Source organism: Drosophila hydei, unplaced genomic scaffold, assembly GCF_003285905.1.
Source record: "Drosophila hydei strain 15085-1641.00,03,60 unplaced genomic scaffold, DhydRS2 tig00008144-arrow-arrow-pilon, whole genome shotgun sequence".
NCBI classification, from domain to species: domain Eukaryota; kingdom Metazoa; phylum Arthropoda; class Insecta; order Diptera; family Drosophilidae; genus Drosophila; species Drosophila hydei.
The window spans coordinates 1,663,020-1,680,165 of record NW_022045849.1 but is presented as its reverse complement, the minus strand read 5'-3'; the positions used below and the strand labels follow the sequence as shown (position 1 = coordinate 1,680,165).

General features: G+C 38.9%; 1 protein-coding gene across 3 annotated transcripts in view; it reads right to left on the bottom strand.

Moving 5' to 3' along the window:
* Positions 1-16,644, bottom strand: part of LOC111603510 (tubby-related protein 4) — a 38,245-nt gene extending 21,601 nt beyond the window's left edge. For 2 of the 3 annotated variants that reach the window (XM_023321120.2, XM_023321125.2), the window contains exons 1-2: positions 16,309-16,644; positions 8,913-9,147 (exon numbers count right to left, since the gene is read on the bottom strand). In XM_023321120.2, coding sequence (XP_023176888.2) covers positions 8,913-9,008 — 96 coding nt within the window. In that variant the 5' untranslated portion in view covers positions 9,009-9,147; positions 16,309-16,644. Of the gene's footprint in view, positions 1-8,912; positions 9,151-16,308 lie in introns of all 3 variants that reach the window. The other variant, XM_023321123.2, reaches the window with a different exon arrangement.
* Between the last annotated feature and the right edge of the window lie 502 nt (positions 16,645-17,146).

Sequence of the window (17,146 nt, the reverse complement as noted above, 5' to 3'; positions counted from 1 at the left end):
CGCATTTTAGCATGCTCAAGTGCAACTCATCTTTTGTTACAGCGGCGCACAGGAGACAGCCGAAAAGAGATAGCGATGCGAGCAGCGAAAGAGACAGCAATAAGAGAGTGATGCCAACAGCAGCAAGCAGCAAAGCTGCAAATGGTTTTCACATGTCGCTGCCGTAGTTGACAAATGGGGCATGAGTTACATGTTATGTCAGCTGGCATATGCATTCCGTATGCCGTATGCAGTATGCCGTATGCCGTACTCTGTATTCCGTATTCTGCATTCTGCATATTGCAGACGAGCTACCCTTTTGCCCTTATGCCCATTTGCCCAATTCCCAAGCCACATGACATTTCTGCTTTGCCTGTCACGAGCGTAGCAACTGTCTTCTTGTATCTTTTTCGGCTGTGCACGTGGCGGATGCGTAACGCAACAAAGGGAAGCCAAAGCGGAACTGAAACTGCATTGCATACTTTTCGCTCATTGAATACGCTTTAAAGCAATTACCCAGCACACAAATACACGTTAAGAAGCTTACGACAGCCCTTGAAACAGAGAGGAACATTCGAGGAAAAAGATACAATGAAATATTAAATGAAAACAAAGACAGAAGCAGAAGTGAATCGGGTATAAAAATCAGACAAATCTTTCTAAGGAACACACTACATACTTCAAGCATTCTGCTTCCCAATCAAATATATACGAATTTAGCGAGGTTCTGCCTATATGAATAAGCTGCAGCCAGTAAAACGTTTGGGGATGAGGCACAGAATATTTCATATTTGTATATTTTAACGTAAGAAATTATGTATATGTATGTATAGGTATGTATATCTATGTATATGTATGAATAAGTATGTATATGTATGTATTTATATAAATGTATATATTTATACAGGTAGGCATATATGCATGTATTTCTAATATTTCATATTAAAATTTATATTTAATAATTTTTAAAAATCTTTTTTAAGCTTCTTTCATTTTAGCCATCATTAAGTTTGGCAATTTCACATACTCCTCACGTATTTATGCATCATATTTATATGAAACTTCTTAGCTTACACCACAAATAAACAAAGAAATAAAATAATCACCCTTCTATGCAATTCTCATTTATTTAAGTAAGCCTGTATTTGCTTATTTACTGCACAATAAAAATATTTGCATATAATTCTTAAGCTTTACTCTAAGGAAATGCCACTAACTGTTAATTCCCTAAGGATTCAGCACAAATCAAATCTCTATGGGAAGCGAGCGATGAAAGCAGAATTGAAATATTACAAAAAGTTGCACTTTTCCAACAACTTAATGAAAATATGAATCATAATGAATGAAAGCTCAAGTAATAGAGGAAGAAGCAGAACAACAAAATCAACAAAATTATCGCAGGAAATGTTGCATGTACATCGAGAGAAAGAGAGAGAGAGAGAGAGAAAAGAGGAAAAGTTGTTGCTATAGTTAAGTTTGGTCACATCCATAATTGATTGATTTGGGGTGCAACAATTGGATGTGGGCGAACATTGTAGCAATGTGGCAATGTGGCCATGTGGCAAGTGCCATAAAACCACAAACAACACACAGCAACAACAGCAACAGCGACAGCGACAGCTACGACAAGGCTAACAAACAAAATGCTGGGTAAACCAATCAATGACACAACTGAAAGCCACAACGTCAGCTAGAAGCAGACCGAAGATTAAGCTGGACAGATGCAAGTGTGTGGGTGCATGTGCATGTGTGTGTGTGGGTGTGGGTGGGTGTGTGTGTGTATTGTTCGCAGAGAATTACAGTTTTTAGAACTGAAATCAAATGTGAACGGATTGAATGCATGTTAAAACGTTTAACTGCCAATGCAATGGAACTAAAGATAGAGAGAAAGGGATAGCTAATATGTGTAAAAGAGAGAGAGAGAGAGAGGGGCTGGTAAAATAGTTAACTAGAATCTGTGAGCTTAGCGCGTGCCATCGCTTAATTGAATCTGTCAACAACAGGCGGCTGCGCCCCAAAGACTTGGCCATAAATCAGTTGCTCCCTAAGCTGAATTCAACTTCATTTAGGCCACAAAAATAAGAAAACGTGGGAAAAAACAATTAAAAAAGTTTTCAATTAACTGGCAGCAGCAGCAGCAACAAAAATTGGCACTTGTAATCGGCACCTGTTCAACAAGCCGAACAAAAACCCTTCGGGCGTCATGTTTAAATCAGCTTATGCCACGGCAATTGGAGATTGCAGCAGGGGCAGGGCCAGGGGCTGGCCAAAAGGGTGGCTTGCTTCCTGTTCACACGTAACGCATTTATAACGCGTGAGCTGTGCTCTATATATATATACATATATAAATATTCACGTGCGTGAGTGGGTGTAGGTGTGTGTGTGTGTGTGTGTGAGTGTGTGAAAGCGCGCGAGCAGATGAGTTTGGTTACATGGTCTGCACAACTTTTGTTCAGGGTTGTTTAACGCAACAAATACAAACTTTTGCTTTAAAACAGCAATTGCCATAAAGTGCGAGCTACTTTACATAAGCGCAGCTATGAGATACCACGCAATTTAACCGCTGAGCTGTAGATATTGCAATTAAAATATATCTTAAAGGGCCTAAGCATTATATTATTTATCGATAACTATGAAACGCTCATACTATCGATAATTTGTTATCGTTTTTTCGCATGTTTGTGCATTTTAGCACTCCGATTCTAATTTAATTCTATATACAAACAAATAATTTGATTTATACTTCGATAGCTGTGTATCGATAACTGTCGATTATTTTTCTTAAATAATATATTTTGATACAATTCAGGAACTAAGTCTTTGTTGACCGAAATAGGGCGTATCAAATAAAATTTTAATCGATAATTATCGATATTCGATTATTTTAAGAGCTCTTGAAATAATAGAAATCATCAATTTAAAATATATATAAGAGCATATAGAGTTGAGTTCGGCTTGCTGCCTCCAACTAACTAACTAGTTCAATAGAGCCATGTCCTTTATCGATAAATGCAATATAGAAACTTAACATAGAATCTTATATATCATCCAAGGCAAATATCAGCTATGAACTAATATACCCATTAATATGTTCCCTCTTTAGGGTATATGCTACTCATTACGAATATAATAAACGCAGAGACGTAACTAGAGGTAGCAGCAGCAACAACAGCTGCTCGGTATTTTAATGGTCTTTGCGAAATTAAATAAAAACACGCGCAATGAAACAAACATAAATAAAGCGCTAGCCCGCGTTCGTCTCCCTCAAGCGCCCATAGTTAAACAAAAGTACCGTAAAATATGCAGCAAAACGAAGCGAAACGAAATGGAATGAAACAAATAAGCAAAGCAAATGAAATGCCGCCAGCCAAACCCAGCATAAGCACAGTCTAGTGCACATAATTAGCGGCACAAACTAGAAGGTATTATCCCCCTCTGTCTCTGTCTCCCTCCCTCTCACGTGCACTGGAATACCCTGTGACGCAGGCTGGTCAGTGGCCAAGCGCTCATTTGCGGGTCAGATTGAATGTCTCTAAGAACTCGATTATTTTTTACGGTGTGTAATTAAAACGTTGCAAATGGAAATGATGAAAAGAGAAGAAGAAAGAGAGAAAGAGAGAGCGTGGGAGAGAGCGAGACATGTTGAGCTAGCAAATGCCGAGAGTTGAGTTGAACAGTCAACGTCAGCAGTAGAAGAGATACTTATTAATGATGCTTAGCGCTGCTTTGCCTAATGAAGCTACAGTTAAGTCGGCTAAGACCACGTCACCGACCAGGATCAAAGCAGGAGAGCAGGAGAACAGAAGTAACAGCTAAAGTAAAGTACAACGACAGCAACAACAAGAACTTCATCAACAGTTGCCCAACAGTTAATTAAGCTAAACGATGCCAAGCATTTGGCATCTCAACCTTCAGCTAAGGATGCTGGCATTTTAGCCCGATGCGGCTTATGTAACGGCTTTTGCAATTTATTGGCCCTATTAAAAGTTGACAGCATGTTCACAAAAAATCTTCAGTCTCTCTCTCTCTCTGTCTCTCTCTATCTCTGTAAATCCTACAGCATCTAAGATCTAAGCACAAATCGTAGCATACTTTCGAGCGCGTCATAAATATGCAAAATACTTTCTGAAAACGGCTTAGCAACGCATTTGCGAGCATTCGCATTCATGGAAAGCCACTCACAGCTCGCTTATGCCTTTAAATTATGAATTTATGAATTTAATGAGCAGGCGACCCAAGTGAATTGGTTGGCTTTAAGATACCCTGTGGCAGAGCAGAGCAGAAAAGCTGGTTTATGGATATAGAGAGAGAGAGGTAGGGTTGGAGATAGAGATAGAAATAGAGACAAAGATAGAGATAGAGATAGAGATAGAGATAGAGATAGAGATAGAGATAGAGATAGAGATAGAGATAGAGATAGAGATAGAGATAGAGATAGAGATAGAGATAGAGATAGAGATAGAGATAGAGATAGAGATAGAGATAGAGATAGAGATAGAGATAGAGATAGAGATAGAGATAGAGATAGAGATAGAGATAGAGATAGATAGAGATAGAAATAGAAATAGAAATAGAAATAGAAATAGAAATAGAAATAGAAATAGAAATAGAAATAGAAATAGAAATAGAAATAGAAATAGAAATAGAAATAGAAATAGAAATAGAGGTAAGTGCACATACAACTTACTTCGCTCCATTACAGGGTATATCCGACATTAACATTGAAATTCACTTCTTTAGCAATTTGCATAATGTCCACGTTGGGAATGACAATGCCATTATGGAATGTGTTACAGTTGCGAGATTTTGATTTTGTGCAAAAACTAAAACACAAACACACACACACATACACACGAACACTACTTCATACATGTATATGTGGATATGTGTGTTCAATGGTATTGAATTTCGTTTTACGATTTCATTTTTGGGCCATGTCAGAAACGTTTGTTGTGTCAATTTATGCCGAAACGCCGCCGAAAGTTGAGCTGCCTGCCACCCCTAAGCAAACACTAAGGGATGTGTGAAAGGGATGGGGAGTGCTGGGGGAGGGGCGACATATATGCAGCGTACATTGTGCACTTGTCTCGAGGCTGACTTTGGCAGTTGCCACAGTCAAGCGCTGTCTATTGTGCCAGCCAGTTGATTGCCATGGCGACAGACAGGGATTTTAAGGAGCTGCGTTTTATGATCGCCAGCGACATTTGGGTTTTGATGACACAGCACAAATATAGCAAGAGCCAGACAGAAAGACAGAGTGCGAGAGATAAAGTGCAAGTTAGCCAAGCAATCAGTCAGTCAGCCAAAGTTAAAGTTCAAGTCGTCAACCATGAAAAGTGTCTGTTAAAATATTACGACAGCAAGGCTCAAGTCAGCTGCCTCCATCAAAGACAAATATACATAAGTGCATATAGATATATAGATATATATATATATATATATATATATATATAAATATATATATATATATATTTCATAAATTGAACGAATACTTTGATGTGATGCCAGCGCTAAGGGAATTTTTAAAGACAGACGAGTTTGCGAGGCTTTTTGCCGAGATGAATTATCTTTGACAGCAAAGTTAGAACTCCCAAAGGACGAGCTCATTTAACGAATTGAAAGCGTCAACTGCTTAGCACCACGGCAAAAGATGCTCTAAACAAGATGAACTTTAGCCATGATGAACTAATTGATACTCTGTATTAAGATTTTATGAAATTCTATTTGAATTAAATTCAATATTCCAGACGTAGATGAAAGTCAATTTGGATGTGCTAGACTTAGATATACCCTATATACATAACTAAAGTAACTTACACTTAGATTCTTACTCTATATTTCACTTTCAACTCTCTTTCCTTATTTTCTTTATCTATCATGTTCTTTCACTCTGTGTCTATATCTTATTCTACCTCTCTCTTTTTTTATTACTCTACATCTCTCTCTTTTTATTTGTCTAGTGAGCTATATATTCCTCTCCAGCTATTAAATCTCTCTTATCTTCTATCTCTTGACGCCTTTGCTTCCCTTTATCTTCCTTCATTCTTTAGTAAATTTCACTTTCTTTTTCCCTTTAACTTTATTGTCTCTCTCTCTCTCTCTCTCTCTCTCTCTCTCTTTTTGTCTTTCTCTGTCTCTCTCTCTCGGCCTTTTTCTCCTTCTCTCTCCTCTCTACCTCCCTCACCCTCCCACTCACCCTCTCTACCTTCTCTCTTTACCTCTCCATCGCCTTCTCTTCTCCTTTTCCGCCTCTCTCGCCCTCTATTTTTATCTCTATCTTTCTATCTGCCCTTCTCTTCACATTTCCCCTTACTCTCGCTCTTAGTTCTTGGAGTTTTTCAAGCGCTTTGCCCTTAACAAGATTCCCATCTTGCAAATGGAATGTATAAACGTCCTGTTTAGCATGCTTTCTGCTGCTGCATGTCGTAATGGTTACAGGGTATAAGAACAGAAGCTTATCGGCCGTAAATTGCTGCAAAGGCATAACAAGAAATCCAAAGGCTACATGCAACTGGCAATGGGGAATGGAAATGGAATTGAATGTGGAAATGAAAATGGCTTGAGAGAAGGAGAATGAGTATGAGAATGAGCACAAGAATCGACACGCGCAAACCCTGACACGTGGCCTTAACCGCACACGTAACACACACATACACACACACTCACGCACGCACACTCACACTCACACAGTCGAGTGTTGAAAATGAAATTGAAAACTGTTAAATAAATCGCTAGCAAGTGAGCTGGTTGCACATGGAGCATTTGCCCAGACGAATGGGCAAACAGAAAGACAAACAGACCGACGAATGGAGGATAACCAGAGCAGGCAAAGAGTTAAGGGATATGCGGGCTGCGGACGTCAGACAGCGGACGGCGGACTGCGGGCTGCAGGTACAACTGGAGCTGCGGGCACTCGCCACACTTGAGGCGCCCACTCGACTTTAATTTGGTCGCCACAAAGAACACACAGGATACAGGATAAAGAATACAGAAGCCCAGACGTCGGGGCATCGAACGTGATTGGATTTTTATATTCAATATAAAAAGGATTATATGGCATTTGTATTGATGCAGGCGCTGGCAAAGTTCATAATAATTGGAAAAGTTAAGACACCCACAGACACAAAGCATCGGCGCATTGAAATATCGAGCCCACACATAAAATCAATTTTGAAAGTCCTAAATATAGATATAGATCCAGCGTTTCAGGCCGTGAGTCCAGCACTTCCGATTGCCATTGTTTGCCAACACTTGAGAAATGCCGCAAATGAACTCAAGCGAAAAAAAAACAAGTGAGCGCCAATCGGCTGTGACTGACTAGAAGATACCCTAGCACTGTAGTAACTGTGCTATAGTACAACTTTCTATCTGCTATGACACCGAAGTCTTAGTATCTGTATATAATCTATAATCTATATACTCTAGGTCTCAAGACTTACATAATACGCTCGAATAATTCGAGCTCGATATCGATTTTAATAGATTTCTTCAAAATGTTATCGATATTTTGAAAAAAGAAGCATGAAACGCAGAATTTAGAGGACCTAAGTCAGGTAGCAACTACAACTGGAAGAATCCAGTAGACTGACTCCATGACTACATAAATATAAATCGCCGCCTGATGATGATTTGACTCCAACCTGAACTAATTGACGCACGCATACATGACAACAGAAGGACATATATAGAGTATTTGGGTTCAGCCACGCCTCCTTCTGCCTGCCCGTTTTCAATGGGTCCGCAGCATACATGACACAAACCAATCGATACCAATTGAAGTCTAACAAAGTTTGAGGAGTGTGGGAAAAATCAAGGCACTTAACAACAACTTAACTAACGGTTAGATTTTAAACTCCGGTTAATATAATATAATAGGCTTTGCTGTTTTTGCTTGTGCCTTGATATTTATAGCTGATTACACAGCATTTTGTCTTTTTATGCTTGCTCAAAAAGAGTTTGAGAGTATATTAGGTTTGTCAATGCTTTTTTGAAAGTTTAAACTTGTTTGATATATGGAATGGAACATACTCATACTTATCTAATATAAATATTATATATATATATAATCATAGAATAAATATTTAACAATTAATCTTTTTAAGAAAAACTCAATTTTTCTTAATTTTGAGGCTAAGTATACAAAATATTAAATGGAAACTTATGAAGAGTATCCAAAAGGAAACTGTTTAAGATATATATATAATATATAACTACATATATTTTAGCATATATCCCATATCAGCAAGAATACTTAGTAGAGGCGCATAAGTGGACTTGCCTGATTAAAATTTTGAATGCAAGCGAATGAAAAAGTTTTGTGAAAGCATTTGAAAAATATATTTTTGGTCTTTCCAAATCATTTTTACTTAGATTTCTTCCTAGAAGCCCAAGTACTGCCACAAACCAATATACTCGCTTCACTTTGCAGCAACATCACGTTGTCTACATCAGTTGAATTCTATATTTCAATTTGCTTCACTGAAATGCGCTTAATAATAGATAATAAAACCTGCTTTATCGATTTTCGCGTTTAATATTTAAACATATTCTTTATGCTTATATCTTAAGCTCTCACACGCATATTACAAATTCGATATTTAATCTGTCTACACGAGCATTTAGTGCTAATGCCTGGGCTTAGCTCATATAACGTATATACCCTTATTTTATATTTTATCACGCTCATATGTCTATAGCTTCGCCCCTTCGCTGCTTCGCCCTCCTTTCATCGCCCCTGCGCGCGTTGAGCTCATCTAATGACACCGGCAGCAATTTAAAGTGCTCGGACAGTTTAATGGACATTGTCGGCATCTATTGTATTAATATTGGAAAAGGATGCCCTGTGAAATTAACGACCACACAAGGGCCAAGGCAGTCAGGCAGTGCGGGTCGACTCTAATAGCTATTGACCATTAAGATTGGTATGGACTTACCTCGGGTATATCATCTGGCACCTTGCCCATCCACGAGAGCGAGAGTATTGTGCAGTCGCATTTTGTGTTGATGTTCCGTTCGAAGTGTAAATGCATTTTATGCTGTTCCGAAAAGCACTTTGCGCTTCCGCTTCTTGGCTAGAACAATGCACTCTCCTGCTTCTTCTCCCTCCTCTTCGCGTTCCTCTTGGCGTTGGTGTTGTGGTTGATGCTACTGATTTATGCCACGCACATGCTGCTAGAAAGGAACGAGTGAGCGTGCGTTGATTATCGGTTTCTAGTTTAACAAGCCAATAAACTAATTTAACAATAAAAGCTAATGCCATGGAAGCTGCCTTATCAGCCAGCTGCCAGCACAGGGAGTTGAGGTCTGTGTGTGTGAGTGTGTGCGTGTGTGCCTGTTGTGGCATATGCTTGCTATCTAGCATAGGGGTTGACAAATTGAAGCACGCTTTCCGGCACACCGAGCGTCGCACGCTAATTGGATATTAGCGGCAAGTGTGGAAACTTCGCTTCCACAGACTCTAACAGGACATGTATGCATATGTGCATGTCCTATCTAGCATTGACTCCAACTACACTCTAAGCTCACACACATACACAAATATTGCGTTGAAATGCAGAAATTGTTAACAAGCTGTGGCCCCCTTTCATGCTCTAGCAAAACTAATTAAAATTCTGCCAGAATGTGTTCCATGTATAGCAGAGAACATATAGCAAGTTTGCTCTATATATAGGTGAACCAGTTTGAGATATTATGTTATTTTTGTGTATGGAATATCAGAACACTTAGGCTCAATTTATGGCCGAATTGATTTGGTTTCATGGCAGCAAAAACGTTTTGACTGCTTTAAGGATTTTATTCAGCATGAGCTGAAGTTTCAAGAAGACTCAGCTGAGGCTTAAACTTTGCCTGGCTGACAAACAACTTCATAATAAAATTTCTTAATTTTTAAATATTTTCAAAGGTTGGACAATTCCTGATCAAATGGCAAATCTTAATGAAAACTTCAAAGTTATTGAAAATTTAAACAGCTGCTGAAATATAGCAATCAGAAATGCATATAGCATAGTAACTATAACAGCATAGATACTTTACTACAACTCAAATTAAACTAATATATATACTAAACTAGTGTAGTTACTGCATGAGTAAGGAAGTACAGAGTCTTTCCCATAGCCTAACTCAGTTTATTTATCAATCAAGTTTCATTTTGCACTCTACTCTGCTAGGGTATCTCAATATTGGTATACCAATTTGCCAAACTACACCCAGCAGGGTTTTTAATAATGTAAAAAGTTATCAAGAGTATCTACGCTCTCTCTCTATCTCTCTCTCTCTCTCTTTCTGTATACCTTCACTGTCTATCACTTAGTGCTACGACAATGTTTCAAAATATGTCTAAATAATTGATAAGCTGCTGAGCTGCTCCTGTCTAACGCTTAGCCTTGCTGTGTGTGTCTGTGTGTGCGTGCGTGTGTGTCTGTGTGTGCGTGTCTATATGTCTGGGCATTAAGTCAACATCAACATTTGTCTTTGGCCGCTGGCAACGCATACACTTCAATTAGGTCGTGCGCTTTGTCTGATTGAATTTGTCATATGATATATATACAATTTTTGATTGCGTATACGCCCCGGGGTGCCTGCCCGTATTGACAATCGAATGACATTTCCAAATGTTGACAGCAGCAGAGGGACAACTTTTTGCTGTTCTGTTTTCTGCTCTTTGCCTGCCAGATAAGTTTTCTGACTCTGCATTGTATTAAATTACAATTAAATTTCTATCACAAGCCAAGCATGTTGTTGGCCAAGGTTCTTTAAAGACGGCACCCTGCCCCCTGCCCCTGCCCCTGCCCCCTTTGGTTGCGCCCTGTCAAACAATCAAAGTCAAAGCAAATGCTTATGTCTGAATATACGATTGCGCATATGCCATGAGCCATATTTTGTACGTGTTCTTTTGGCCACTTTTATGCACAGACACACACACACACACTCATACACACAGGCATTCGCATATCAAGTAAAATCTTTGCGAGCTGCTTTAAAGTTTCCTCGCGAACTGTTTCTGTCTCTCAGTTCTCGCCCTTTCCTTGCTCTTACCTCTCTTTCTCTCTCTTTCTCTCTTTCCCTTTCCTAAACTGCTTCACCTTCCTCTTCTATTGCCCTTCTGCAGCTGTCTATTGCTTTTGAGCTGCGGTTCTAGGCTGTTCTAATGCATAAAAGCTTTAGCAAAATTCATGAGCGCGACGTCGAAAAACTGTCCAAGTGTCAAGCAGAGTCTAGAGAAGTGTGAGACACTTGCCACATGCCACACGTACAATTGCTGCAGGTGTGCAGCAATACATGAAATGTGCAACTAACAGCAACAACAAACTTTGCAGTCAGCCTTGTCCTTGACGCTTTTGGCTGTCCAAGAAACTAGCCAAAAATAGTCGCCACTTAAGTACAGTAAAACTTGGCTAAAGCACACTCAAACTCTGCAGCTGCTCAAATTCAAACTTCTGACTTACTTTTGACAACAAATTTTATAATTTCAAAACAAAACCAAACTTTTCTTTTACAATTTTTTAAAAGAAACTGTAACAAAACCTAATTGGAATTTTAAATAAAATATATATTTATATATTTTACTGGAATTTACATTGTTTTTTCATTAAAAATTGTAAAATTAAATAAAAACTGAGCTACATTATTAAGCTTTAGTTAAGCGAATTGTTTCTACAACTTTTCTATTTATTTAACTATAATTTCTATGTAAGTATTAAAAATGTTCTGTGACTGCTTTGTCGCTGCCTTATGGTGTTTACTGTAAACTATAAACCTTGCTCGTAGGCGACAAAATTTGTTTCGCTGCAACGCTCAGAAGTAGGCAACACTTTTTTCTGTTAGCCGCGGCCTTGCCATTAAAAGTTAATTATGTGGAAGCACTGTTACACACACACACACACACACACACACACACACACACACACACACACACACAAACACACACACATTCATATACATATATAATCCTCTAGATTAAAGGCGTGCACATAAGTTTTGCTTTCTCTAGTGCGCTCTCTCTTTCTCTCACTTTCACTCTCGCTCCCAACTTTGTCGCTGTTGCAATTAAACTGCCTAAACGGGATTAAGCATACGCCCCATTGTACGCGCGCATTTAAGGCGCTTATTTATTTTGTTTTTATGTTTTAGTTTCTTTTTGTTTGTTCTTGTCACATTTTTTTTTTGTTTTTGGGCTCGGCGAAGCAAGCCAAGTTAAGCTAAATGCCTTTGAGGGCCTAAAGGCGCCAATGAAGTGCCTTTGGTGGCATTCGAAAAACATTTTTATGCGCAACGCATGCTGTTACCCTGCCAACAGCTGGGCCTATACAATGCTAGGGAAAAGTTAGAGCAGAGAAATCTGAATTGATTTGTGTATATAAATATTGAAATATATTTATGAAAATATAAATATATCAGCATAATTATCATACATATATTTTTCTGGCAGTCTTTTCTCTCAGTGTCAGTCCCAATAAACTAATACATCTTTTGTAAATAGACAGCTTTTATTGAGTTCATTGACATAGCGTTTGTTATGCTAGTTTGCTTTAGATAGTAATTTAATAACTGAGCCAAGCCAATTACGCTGAAATAGTTTTGTTTTAATATCAATTATATGTAGTTCATTGAACAGCTGCTCAAAATGAAGTGTGATTTAACTTTGTAATGAAAAGAGAGCCTTAAAATAAACAAGATTGTCGGGGGTATACAGTTGGCAAATACCCTGAATCCTGTTCAGAGCTGCTGTTCATACATAGCAGAGCGCACATGCACACACACACATATATACACCCACACATACATAAGCACGTGCTCCGCTTACTGTGCTTATGGGCTTTACTTTTGGGAAATTAATGCTGGAATAAGTTTTCTTCTAGTTGAACTTTCTTAATGAAATTTCTCAACTATTTGAAATACTATTTTATTCAAATTTTGTGGGAATGAGGCGGGGAAATATTTTTTATCATGGCAGAGACCTTTCCGAGTTGGATCTCGAATTGTGCTCAATTGATCGTTTATAAGGAAATAGGCTGAGTTATCGAAAAATATGATTAGCTCGTACTATGAATTTTTGACTTCATAAGGATAGACATATATAGACGGACATGGCTTTGTCAATTCAGCTCGTTCTCATCCCGAATATGTGTACTTAATGGGGTCTGCCAAATCTTCTTCTACCTGCCGTAAAAGCAATTTAACCTTAACTACCACTTCCTATGGGTTCAGGCTATAAAAATGTTGATAATAATAATGATAGTACTAATGATAACAACAATAAAGATAATGCTAGTAATAGTCATAATAATAATGATGATACTCAAATAAAAATACATTCATAAATCATATTTCAATATGAAATAAATAATATTAATCGTGGCTGAAAATAGCTCTATATATGAACTCATCCTAAGATATATATTAAATATATTCTATAAATATATATATTACAGTTTCAGCTTTACATTCCAGCTCATGTAGCAGGATTATATACAGCAAGTCTAATAGGTTTTATGACTTTTTATAACGTGCCTAGATTTTTGATTAATGTTGTACTTATTGCTATCGTAGTTGTGGTTGTTGTTGTATTTGATGACAACATGTCAAGCGAGGCATGTCGAGCCGTGTCCTTGAGCTGCTTTAAACTAGTTCAACGCTGCGTAATGAAAATGCAGCCATGCATAGCAAAACATGAGGCAAAGGCACAAGCAACAGCAACAGCAACAGCAACAACAAACTTTTTTGTAGAGCATTTTGTGTGCGTTGTTGTTGCTGTTGCTGATTGCATGTGGCCACAGAATTCTTAGATGCCAGGCACCTCGACAAGAATCTAACTCTTGCGCCATCTCCCTCGCACTTCAGTCCCACGCTCTCGTTCTTTCCTTCTTTTGGTCTCAAGTTGCGCCTTTGTGCATAATTATCTTAACTTTTACTCTGATTGTTGTTGTTCCTGTTCTTGTCGACGCAAAGGAGTTCAAAGCGCAGCCTAGCCGGTCTAAAAATGGCCGCAAGTGCTAATTTGCAATGCGCTTGAAGTACGTTTACAGTTAGTTCTTGTTTCATTTTCTTAGCTTGAAGTTTTTCCTTTTTGACCTTTCATTAGCCACACGCCAATGAACAATACGAAAAACATTTCCAAATGAAAACTCAACTAAGTGAACGACTGCCTTAAAGTTATGTGAATGGAAATTGTGGAATGCAGCAGCTATAGATGACTGCAGCCAACAAGCAACAGAGGGCGCTGTGCGCAAGAGAAAAAGGGGTAAAGACTAAGCAGTTGTTCCAAGAAAACTTTCCCTGCACAAAGCAAGCAAAAACAAATGCATCTAAATTGTCGCACTTGAAGCTGCAACTGGCCAATGGCCAAATAGCTCAGCTGCCAAAAAGAAAAATATTAAATAAAATTACAACAACAGCAATAAAGTTTTGCATAAATGACGAAATAAATGACAGCAAAGCAAAACAACTCTGGCAAATAGAGAAAAGAAAGCGAGCAGAAGCGAGAGGAGAACGTCCTTTGTTCCTGCTGGGCTGTTCGTATTGGAGATGGAGGCTTTCAGCTCTGTGTCTGTTTGTCGGGTAGGTTAAATACGTTCTACTGGGAAATATAAAAGCTGACAGAGTGTTGTTGTTGTTGTTGTTGTTGTTGTTATTGTTGTTGCTGGCTCTTGTTTATTGACTTTATGCGGGGGCTTTTTTGTGAAGGCAGGCGCGAGAGACAGGGCAGGCGGGCGGCATCGTATAATTTGTTTCTACTTTAACCAAAACCAAAACTCAACCCCTGTTTCATGTTCCAATGCCGCAAGTTGGAAAATTGTGCGCCTCAGCGGCGCTAACAACACACACACACACTCACTCACATAAATGGACGTAATTGGAGTTGGTTGTTGTTGCGTGCATGCGCTCAGTAATACCCTGTACTCTATGACATATAATAGCTGCATGCGAGACGACAACTATCTGAAGCTTATAACGGATTATCAAAACTCAATCAACAGGAAATATTTTACATACCAAAATGTAATAGGTCGGGTATAACTGACTAGATGATACACTATAACAAATGTGGCAAATTGGTTTGAGCGAATGTAAAAAGCCGACTATGCAATACTCTACTAAATATATATAGATTTAAAAAACATAATAAAAAATAGACTATAATAAGAAATATAACTAAGCATTAACCTACTTCAAATATGACAACACTAAAAGACTTCAAACAGTACTTGGTATGGGTACAGGGCATTATGTAGTCGAGCAACTCTCAATTGACATTAATATAAACAAGTTTTTTATTACATTGTTCGCTATTGTTGTTGGCCAAGTTATGCAAAAATAACCAAAATGCCCAACAACAACAATCGCTTATTGCCATTGGCAAAACTATTGGCAAAACATTTGCTGCCAACCGCAAGAGGGCGTCAGAAACGCCGCCTCGCCCACACACACATACATATATACAAATTGCACTTGAACTTGCCGCAGAAACCGCCAAACAGCGACACGTCGCGTCGCCTCGCAACGCAACTCAAATTATATAATGCAAAAAAAAGAAGAAAAAAGAAATAAACAAAAACAACAACAACGACGCAAGCAACATAGAAAATAAATAAAACAAATGTAACGGCCTTCAGAGCCTCCAACAACAACGCAACAAATTTAAAAATAATTTCTCAAAGAGAACGCGGAAAAAAGCGGATCAAGAGCAAGCAATGGCGGCCATGCGTTGGCGTTGACGTTGACGTTGGCGCTGGCACTAGCGTTGACTGCAGCGCTAGCAGCGCCGTCATTGAAATTATGCAAAATGAGAAATTGCCGGACGCAACGTGCGTGTGCATATGGGTGCGTGTGTGTGCATACACATATGCAAATTAGCAGTTGGCAGCTCCCACTACTGACTGCATGCTAAATGGTGCCTTAGCGTCAGTGTGTATTTTTTTGCGACCAAAAATGCAAGCTAAAGGCACACATTAAAACTGCAGCCGTGTTTGTTGTTGTTGTTGTTCTGTGAATGAGACGCCCCTTGCGCTTCTTGTGTTCAATAACGCATATGAAATGTAGAAGAATTCCAATGCCAATCGATTGCGCGGATTAATCGAAAAACGTGCCTACAATTTGTATTACAAAAAAGCCCACCTAAGTGCGAATTAAATAGAGTAAAGTGAAGAAAACGTTAAGTAGTGAACGTAATCAACAGTAGCGATAACAACAACAACAACAACAAAAACAGCAGCAACACACCCGCCTCGCATGTATAGACATTCGGCTCTGTGTCTGTCTGTCTATGCCAGCGGGCAAATCCACCACCCAAAATCCACAAAGCTGCATTGTAACAAAAATTCCACAACTCACCTGCGTCGGCGACGGCAAAGGCGACTGCGAGCACGGCTGCTGTGGTTCTTCCTTTTTCTATTGCAAATCTAATTATCGTTTTGCAGCACTTAAGTTTTGTGTTTTTGGCATTCGTTAAAGCTAATGTTCTATAAATGGCTGTTTTTTTCTCCTTTTTTTGTTTTACACACTGGCACGCACTCATACACACACTAACTCACTCACTCGCATGCACACACACACTCACACACACACACTCACTCACTGGCACGCACATGCAGCGGCACAGACGCGAATAACCGTTAGCAAATAACAGCAGGCACCGTGCACCTCGAGTTCAGAGCATCGACTGCCCGAATGAACGAGCTCTGCAGGAATATAGTGGGGAAGCCAGCTCGACGTTGAGCTGAGCGAAGAAGAGCGCGCATGCGCCATGCATCCTCAATTTCTTATCACTGAAACCGCAAGTGTAACTGTCAAACTAACGGAATTTACGCGCTTTTGTGTACGCTCATTGCGGCGTTTGTTCATTTCGAGCGTATTGATTTTTTTTAACTAACTCCATATAATAATTAGCATAGATGACCACGAACAATTATATTTTTTTTTCACCTCACCGCGTTTAATAAATCGCATTATTTTAAAATAAATGCTACTTTCAGTCAGAAAATTACACTAATTAAACACAAAAGCTATGCAGGTCTATCGGGTTGAGCTGTTCGCCTGCGTTTATAACGCACGCGAGGGCTACACCAAGCAATCGAACTGTGAAGGAGCTGGTTCTTAGCTCGACTGTTTCGATAACAGGAGCAGGGAGTCACATAGATTCCATTCAATTAAAAAAAACAGTAATATTTTA